Source organism: Chanodichthys erythropterus, chromosome 15 (genome assembly GCF_024489055.1).
Source record: "Chanodichthys erythropterus isolate Z2021 chromosome 15, ASM2448905v1, whole genome shotgun sequence".
Classification (NCBI taxonomy): domain Eukaryota; kingdom Metazoa; phylum Chordata; class Actinopteri; order Cypriniformes; family Xenocyprididae; genus Chanodichthys; species Chanodichthys erythropterus.
Window position 1 is genome coordinate 25,719,148 of NC_090235.1, and position 10,019 is coordinate 25,729,166.

The 10,019-nt window shown below is 36.8% G+C and overlaps 1 protein-coding gene across 1 annotated transcript in view; it reads right to left on the bottom strand.

Annotated features, from left to right (window-relative positions):
* triqk (triple QxxK/R motif containing) overlaps positions 1 to 7,645 on the bottom strand; it is a 31,317-nt gene extending 23,672 nt beyond the window's left edge. The window contains exons 1-2 of the mRNA XM_067411570.1: positions 7,559 to 7,645; positions 2,401 to 2,472 (exon numbers count right to left, since the gene is read on the bottom strand). Coding sequence (XP_067267671.1) covers positions 2,401 to 2,461 — 61 coding nt within the window. The 5' untranslated portion in view covers positions 2,462 to 2,472; positions 7,559 to 7,645. The remainder of the gene's footprint in view (positions 1 to 2,400; positions 2,473 to 7,558) is intronic.
* Between the last annotated feature and the right edge of the window lie 2,374 nt (positions 7,646 to 10,019).

Genomic DNA, 10,019 nt, shown 5'->3' on the forward strand with positions numbered 1-10,019 from the left:
TGTAAGTGTTAAACAACAGCTAAAAGCGCTGTGATCGTGATGCTTTTGAAATACAGAAAACTGAGAGGATCTGAGAAGAACATGCAAGATCCATTCAGCCCTCACATCACATCACATCACATCACAGATATTAAGACCACATACAGATCAGATGAGTGCACACTCGCAACTAAAACGATCACAAACAGAGAGAGTTAATAGGCATGGATGTGTCTGAGTGTTTGGTCATGCGAATAATTTTTGGACAAAGGCAGAGAGGATTGTGTGAATGATCTTGACTCAAAGGGGATGACCACACAGACCTGAGGAACCCTTTTGGTGGTTGACAGCTCTCTGGAGTCCATTATGCAGCTTAATAACAGTATTTAAAGTCACTGTGTCTACAGCAGCCCTACAAGGTACTTGACATCACAAAAGCTTTCTTCCTTTAAAAAAAAGAATGAAAGAAAGCAAGACCTGTCAGGATAGAAATTACCTTCCCATTACAATCTCAAATTACGATGTGTATTCTCCCTTTGTGCTGCTTTGCGCTATTTTGGGCTTTTTTTTTTTTTTTGTTAAACAACGATTCTCTGAAATAGGCTGATATAGAGTTCTTTTCAAAGCAAACTGAGGGAAATAGAGGGAGGACCGGGGAGGGGGGACTCAATTGTCCACAACCTGCTGTTACGACTTTGAATTGATGAGATGCAAAAGAAAGAAAACAAAATGGGATATGTCTGAGATTCACAGGCTCCAGCAGGAGTTCAGCTTGTTATGTTGCTAGCACAGTCATGCAGTACAGGCACAATAAGGCAAGGTGACGGAGCAACGCAAGCTTAATAGTCCTACTAAAGGGATGCGATATGGACTCACATAAAATCATGCGTATGAGACAGGTTCTTTCAGCGGGGAAATGATATCGCCGTGCACTGGGTTGCAAATTACATCAGTGATGTGCCAGTGAAAAAAGATATAATTTCAGTGCTATTACAAAACTAAGTCTCCATATCTCAACCCTACAATGAAAATGAAGAACTTTCAGATACACTCCGGGTAAAAGTCCAAAAGGTGAGGTCACATTTACTGCAGCAAAATTTTAAGGGGCGAATTCCAGTAATTTCAATAGGAATCCACACATTCTGTAATTTCTTGTGAGGGTGAAAGATTTCGCCACATAGAATTCGCAGTGGCTTCAAGTTGGCTGCATTGAAAATACAGTCAAACATTTTAAAATGTTATTTATTCCTGTGATCTTCAGTGTCACATGATCCTTCAGAAATCATTCTAATATGCTGATTTGGTGCTCAGGAAACATTTTTTATTATCATCAATGTTAAAAACAGTTGTGGGTGCTTAATATTTTTGTAGAAACCATGATATATGTATATATATATATATATATATATATATATATTTTAGGATACTTTGATGAATAGAAAATTCACAAGAACATAATTTATTTGAAATAGAAATCTTTTGCAACATTATAAATGTCTGCCATTTATATAAATGACTGTCAATATTGATCAAGTTCATGCATCCTTTGTAAATAAAAGTATTAATTTCTTTTAAAAAAAAAGAAATCATACTGACGTCAAATTTTTGCACGGTACTGTATTTTAACGAAAACAGGATTTTTAATATTGTTTAAGCTGAAAAAAAAAAAAAAAACTAGAGTAGGAAGATATTATTTGGGGTAAAAAGAGGCTAAAAGACCAAAATTTAGCAAAACGCACAACAAAAACCCACTCTGTGTTTAATAGCACATGATTTTTAATCAGAATAAACTACCATTTCTTTTTACCCAAGGATGTTGCTCCATCAGTGAGTGTGTTTACATGCACAACCAATGTGTAAACTCACAACGCCTTAAACTGTGTTATTTTAACAGCTAAATTGGATTTCCTATCGTGGAAATGTCATTTATACAGCCTTGCTAGGTGTTTACATCACTGTTTCTCCTCATACAGCCCCTAGCATCCATACTGACATTGTCTAAGTAATGTAACTAACCCCATGCTCCTTTCCGCTATCACAGCTGGCATGCTAACCGGTACTTACCATGATTGATAAGTGCCAAAAATGAATGACTGTTTCCTCCTATAGCTAATGCTAAATTAAGAGAAATCATAAGTCAGAGCAAAAGGAGGTTTAGAGACTTATACTATAGTAGCTAAACATGAAGACTGTACAGTATATGCTATGAAGTTGTTTATTTTGGGTTTTTCTCAGTCTGTTCTATTCCCAGCTGAACATCAACTTTGTTCATGCATAACATTCATAAGCAATATAATCACAGTGGCTGAAATGAAGGAGAAAAAGCAACATTTCAGACGCTCTTTAATAAAACACTGGATGAATATTTGATGAAGGTTACTAACATTCATATTAAAAAATAAAGCCTACTGAGGTTCTTACCGATCTGTTTACGGTACTGATCGACCGGCAACTTGACAGAACTCGCATCCTTTTTCCCCATCCTTCATTCACCTGAGAGAGAAACAGAATGAAAAATACACCAAGTATGAGGAAAGAGTAAGGAAAAGCAGTGAACAGTGAAAGCTCTATGTTTGCTTACAGGAATCAAATATAAAATGCTGCTGCAGTCCTCAAGTAAAGATTTGCTATAACTTAAAATTCCAAAGGACAGTACTTTTGCTTTACATGGCTATGAATGAGCTTTCTACTAAAGCTCACGAAATGGATAAACACTGCTCAACTATAAATCAGCAAGAACAGTTGTTCTCAAATGGTTTTGCTTCAAGACACAGAACTCTTTTTTAAGTTTAATGAGGTTCAAATTTAAAGAACCCTTAATGTCAAAAAGGAGAAATGTCTTAAAGGTGCCCTAGAATTAAAAATTGATTTTATATTGGCATAGTTAAATAACAAGAGTTCAGTACATGGAAATGACATACAGTGAGTCTCAAACTCCATTGTTTCCTCCTTCTTATATAAATCTCATTTGTTTAAAAGACCTCCGAAGAACAGGCGAATCTCAACATAACACTGACTGTTACGTAACAGTCGGGGTGTACGCCCCAATATTTGCATATGCCAGCCCATGATTGAGGCATTACACAATGGCAGTTAGTATTACACAAGGGCAGAACGTCTGGATGTGCACTGCTGAATAATCAGACTAGGTAAGCAAGCAAGAACAACAGCGAAAAATGGCAGATGGAGCAATAATAACTGACATGATCCATGATAACATGATATTTTTAGTGATATTTGTGAATTGTCTTTCTAAATGTTTTGTTAGCATGTTGCTAATGTACTGTTAAATGTGGTTAAAGTTACCATCGTTTCTTACTGTATTCACGGAGACAAGAGCCGTCGCTATTTTCATTTTTAAACACTTGCAGTCTGTATAATTCATAAACACAACTTAATTCTTTGTAAATCTCTCCAACAGTGTAGCATTAGCCGTTAGCCACAGTGCACAGCCTTAAACTCATACAGAAGAATACGGAAAGTGGAAGCATGTACAAGGCGATCATTTGTGTTTTTAAAGCATATACAGTTGTATTTTTTCGAAAATGACAGATCGTTTCGGTAGATAAGACCCTTATTCCTCGTCTGGTATAGTTTAAAGCCCTTTGAAGCTGCACTGAAACTGTAATTTTGACCTTCAGCCATCTGGAGGCCATTAAAGTCCACTATAAGGAGAAAAATTCTGGAATGTTTTCATCAAAAACCTTAATTTCTTTTCGACTGAAGAAAGAAAGACATGAATATCTTGAATGACATGAGGGTGAGTAAATTATCAGGAAATTTTGATTTGAAAGTGGACTAATCCTTTAACCATTTCAAGTGTGAAAAGCCCTTTAGTTTGAGATTTTACATTGAACAGCAATGTAACTCAATGCAATACTATAAAAATTGTTAATTTTGCAGAATAAATGTCCTTGATATTTATAAATATTACCATGAACTGCCTAATAAACTATTCACCATTTTTATAATGATATATGCTGACTTAGAAAACTGACAATTTTGTAATTTTTTTCTCACAGATTTGAGGATGAGAACATGCCACTAAACCTTTGACATTCAGCAGTTTTTTTCCCCCTGCTGTTCTCCTTTTTTTAGGTTGTGACCCACCAGTTGCAAACCACAGCCGTGCACTACACTTTCAGAGTTCAGCATCACATCCTAAATTGCTGCAAACGTCATGGGTGATTGTGTAAGACGGAAAGCATCTTGAAGCTAGAAAGAGGAATTTGATGTGAGGCACATCCCCAGAGGTGGCAAGGAACTTCAAGGAATTCAATCATGCGAAGGTCGATTCGAGACATAGTCTATTTGAAAGTCTTTCCATGCCTGCAAGCCACCCTTACACTAGTGTTGAATTGCTCTACACTGAATTCCTCAAAAATGTTAGTTCACCCAAAAATGAAAAGAATGTCATTTATTACTTACCGTCATGCCGTTCCACACCTGTAAGACCTTCTTTAATCTTAGGAACACAAATTAAGATATTTCTGTTGAAATCCGATGACTCAGTGAGGCCTTCATAGCCAGCAATGACATTTCCTCTCTCAAGATCCATAAATGTACTAAAAACATATTAAAATCAGTTCATGTGAGTACAGTGGTTCAATATTAATATTATAAAGCGACGAGAATATTTTTGGTGCACCAATAAAACAAAATAACGACTTATTTAGTGATGGCCGATTTCAAAACACTGCTCATGATTCGGATCGCGTGTCAAACCGCCAAACTGCTGAAATCACGTGACTTTGGCTCTCCGAACTGCGGATTCGACACACTGATTCCTAATGCTCCGAAGCTTCCTGAAGCAGTGTTTTGAAATCGGCCATCACTAAATAAGTCGTTTTTTTTTTTTGGCGCACCAAAAATATTCTCGTCGCTTTATAATATTAATATTGAACCACTGTACTCACATGAACTGATTTAAATATGTTTTTAGTACATTAATGGATCTTGAGAGAGGAAGTGTCATTGCTCCCTATGGAGGCCTCACGGAGCCATCGGATTTCAACAAAAATATCTCAATTTGCATTCCGAAGATTAACGAAGGTCTTACGGGTGTGGAACGGCATGAGGGGGAGTAATAAATTATTTTTGGGTGAACTAACCCTTTAATCGATCATGGGTAGAAGATGATTTGCATTACATATAGACAATGATTCATATATGATTCAAACTTGGGAGTCAATGACCTAAAAGAGTGTGATAAAGGGGGAAAAAAAAATCTAATGCTAAGTTTTTTTGTTTTTGTTTTTTGTATTAATGTTGGTTTCATAATTTCCTGTTTTATGCTAGTTTTTATGCATGCTGGTCAGACCACATGAATTTTGTTACTATGTCAAATAAAATCTTCATAAATAATAATAAAAAAAAAAAAACATATAGCAAAAGGTACATTTAAACTACTTTATGTATGGATTTAATTTATGTATTTTTGAATAAATGAAAAGATCTGGATAAAAAAGATGAGTGTCATGTGATTTACAGATGATAAACAACAATTAAAAAAAGACCAAAACCATTATGTAGTATCTGAATGTGTCTGATCATTCAATGCAGAGTTAAAGTGGGTTTAACACTGTGAAGATTGTCCATTTATATTAAAGGAGCATACACTCCATCTCATTTTGCTCTACTCTGATTTTCCCGATAGAGATATCAGATTGATTTCCATAGCAACTGAATTGAAAAAGACCGGAGCAGAAAAAAAGCACATTATCTTGTGATGTATGTTAAATGGTTAGTTTGGAAGGCAAGGAATTTTGAAATTGGTAATGGGTTAAGTGCATTAAAGCATTAGCTCTACTTGCAGCCTCACAAGCTGTTTTTATTGTGAGCTGGTCAGGAAGCGCTTTATCAAAATTCTACGCTCCTCACAATACTATTTGCAATCAATACCACCTCTTCTGTTAAAGACTGGGAAAAAGGGTGCATGAGCCAAAGGGCAAGTCTTTGTTTCTGATGATGTTTAAACCTCTCTGACCTATTCTCTCCCAGAGAAATCGAGCCATAGACCTTCGACCTGATCCGTTTTGCCTCATATAAGCCGGAGATCTCCTGAGGAAAAGGTGTGCAGGCTCTGTGCTAAGAGACCAGACTGATTAGCATGGAAAACAGAGAAGAGCTGGAGGAAATGCAGAGATGCATGAAAGCAGAGAATTATGAGGCTGTTTTCATCCTCTCTTGAGGCATGACTGTGTGAGTTGAAACCTGCAAAATGAGTTCAAGGGTCGACTCAGCATCCTACGTTTGATGTCTTTAATCTTTACTTTAAGTTGATGTAATTACAAGGGTTCCACATGCAACAACAATGTGGGAGAAAACAGAATGGATTACTTTTCCAAAGATGCCAGAGGAAGAGGACCATTACCGTGTTTACTCAACATGGTTTGAGTCAAGCCCAGGGGCATGACCTACAATGCTACAATGACCAAACACTTCCTTTGTAATGAGTGTGACCAATAAAGGAAGTTGACAAGGGCTGTTAAGTGGCAAACATACCAATCTTCTAGAAACTTCTAATTTCTGCCTACATAGCCTAAGGCTTTGTAAAACGGTGAAGATTCAATACAGCGACCAGGAAGTTGTAGGGTCACACGGTGTGCAATTTGAACAATTCAGACTAATGCAAACCTCACAAGACAGAAATGCTTGACCGAGTCTAGCCAACAGACTCGCAACACTAATAATGACATAAAAGATATGTTTACAGAATATTTTTTTTTAAAAATGATTGACATAAAGCTTGCATACTCTAATATGTGTAAAAAATCTCCAAAGATAGTCTCCAAATTGCCGACAACATTAAGTTGGGTGAGCTGTGGTCAATCCACAAATAGAGGGATAGCCAAGGGCTATGTGTACCAGCGCTTTGAAGACTTAAATTGAGACCAGTATCCTTTTTCAGAAGCTAAACTACAAAGCTTTTGGTTTGAAAGAGATTTAAGATTAAAATAAGCACTTCAGGCATTTCTTTAAAAAAAAAGAATTAAAGACAGCATAGGCATTTTAGTAACTAAGTGTTCAATACAAACGGTTACCATTAGTGCAGCCAGGAATTGAATTATAACCTGAACTGAATTCGTCTTATATAAAAATTAAAATATAGCAGACTATAGAATTACAGAGAATGGGAGTTAATTTCAGTGATGCAAATCTCAATATAGGCACAAATGAAATGCAGTCAATCAGTATTATACATTAAGAGAGAGTCATATAGTGGACTCCTGATCCATCTGAATGCCACGTAATGCAATTGCATCAGATCTACAGTGTTTCCAGTTGTCATCCTGACTGCGTATCATGCAATTCCTGCACTCTGACCTGAAGCTAAGACAGTCTGCGGAATAATCCAATCACAACACAGAAACAAAGAGGTTCGACCAATCACAGACTGTGAAGGGGCGGGCGCTAAAGCAAACATGAATGTTTAGATTTTTTAGGGAAGTGTAAAGCGCGACAGATAGCTAAAATATTATGCTTATTTGTTTCCCTGGCAAGTAACAGATATCTAAACGCAAGGCACATTTCTTAGCTGTGTAAAACGAGAGCATTATGTCTTAGTGCACAGACTTACCAATTAAAAGACGGGAAGAATCCTCTCTGTAGTTCCTGGTTGAGCTTTGTGTATTTCAAATGGATACGTGATTCAGCCAATCACGAGTTACTCCCTTCAAATAAACGCCGACACGTCATTAAGTGGGCGGACCCATACGCCAAATCTTCAAACCTAAGCTGTCAAACGCATGGAAGGAAAAGACATGGATTTTTTTTTTACAAATGTAAGATTTATTTAGGCTTATGTGAGATAAAATGCATAAACTGCAACCGCTTTGTGCTGAGGAACACCATATTCATATAGCCTTCATTTTTTCAGTTTGATTTGATTTCTGTTGATTTGCATGATGTACATACAAATAAGATTGAACAAGGTTCACACAAATTACTTTTCTTCATTTTAATTAGGCTACCTCAATGGGAAACATTATCTTATCTTAAACAGAGTTTAATTATTAATTACTGATTTTTAATCTGAACAAATTTCTCTCTTTTTTCCTTTTTAGCAATAGAAGCAGAAAGCATTTATTATTATTATTATTACTACTACTACAGTCATGTTTGAGTGTATGACTGTGTCATTCTGTTCGAATTGTGCTAAAGTTAATATTGTGCTAATCAGTCATAAAAACAATTAAAAATGGGGTCATTTCAGTTAATAGCTTTTAAATTATCTGGACTAAAAAAATTGGCTTGTGTGGCTTATGTGTAATATCAGCATTTTAAATACTTTAGACAAACAAGAATACTTAAAGGGTTAGTTCACCCAAAAATATGTCATTTATTACTTACCCTCATGCCGTTTCACACCCGTAAGACCTTCGTTAATTTTCGGAATGCAAATTGAGATATTTTTGTTGAAATCTGATGGCTCAGTGAGGCCTTCATAGCCAGCAATGACATTTCCTCTCTCAAAATCCATATGTGTACTAAAAACATATTTAAATCAGTTCATGTGAGTACAGTGGTTAAATATTAATATTATAAAGCGACAAGAATAGTTTTGGTGCGGCAAAAAAACCCCAAAATGATTTATTTAGTGATGGCCGATTTCAAAGCACTGCTTCAGGAAGCATCGGAGCATAATGCATCAGTGTATCGAATCATGATTCGGATCGTGTGTCAAACAGCCAAACGGCTGAAATCACATGACTTTGGTGCTCCGAACATCTGATTCGATACACTGATTCATTACGCTCTGAATCTTCGTGAAACAGTGTTTTGAAATCGGCCATCACTAAATAAGTCGTTATTTTGTATTTTTTGGCGCACAAAAAATATTCTCGTCGCTTTATAATATTAATATAATATATATATTTATAAAATATATAATATATATTTTTTTAATTAATATATATATTTGCGTTCCGAAGATTAATGAAGGTCTTACGGGTGTGAAACGGCATGAGGGCGAGTAATAAATGACATTATTTTCATTTTTGGGTGAACTAACCCTTTAAGCCCGGAACACACCAAGCCGACGGTCGGCCGTCAGGCAGTTTTTGTTCATCGGCCGATTAAGTTTTCTCAGTGTGTTTCGCACAGGCGGCTGAAGTTGGTCCTCATCAGCTTTTTTTTCGGCCATGTTGGCTGTTTCTCAATTCCAGGAACGCATATTGAGAAACAACCGTTGAAATGGCGTCGGAGCTTGTCGGTCAGTCGGGCCATATGAGCATTCTGACTGGCTGTTCAGCTACTGCCACCTGCTGGTACGGAAAGGCATTTCTTCTTACGCAGACGCAGAACAAACGTGCTACTTGTTGGGTGTCGTGCGTCGGTTTGGTGTGTCAGGGCAAATTTGGACCCAGACACTGCCGACGTGAGCCAACCCCACAGTCTGCTTTCGTCGCCACTAGTTCGTTGGCGTCGGCTTGGTGTGTTCCGGGCTTAATTTGCCATTTAGTCCCTCAAGTAGTAGTCATAAGCTGTATGCATAACAGAATGCAATTAGCAAAATCTTAGTCAAATTCCCAAAGGTATTTAAGGTAAAAGACTTCTTAATGATGTGATGTTTTAGCATATCACTGCCTGAGTTTACATTCACACAATTCACATTTATGTTCACAAAGATTTTAAAAGAGCTGATGCAATATTTAAAAACGTGTCATACGTTTGTTGCCTGCATGCATCACATTAATAAATCACATACAGCTTCTCAGGGAGAAGGCTAATTTACCTTAACAATCCCACATGTTTGTGCCGTGAGATCTTTACACAATGCTTTGAAACGCACAATGTGAAATTTCAGAATGAAAGAAAAAGCAAGAGGGAGACAGCAAGAGACCAACTTGTTTTCTCTACTCCTCTCTCCCCTTTTTTGTTTTATTTAAGGCTAATTTCCATTTCTTTTGTTTGTGTTGAATTTTGTCTGCATAATTGCATCCAGTCTTATTGCTGCCTGGGGCAGTGTGGATTATGGAGAGGCTTGCCACTGCTTGTAACTTATTGAAGTTTAAAATGATTTTCTGCTCTCCTATGGG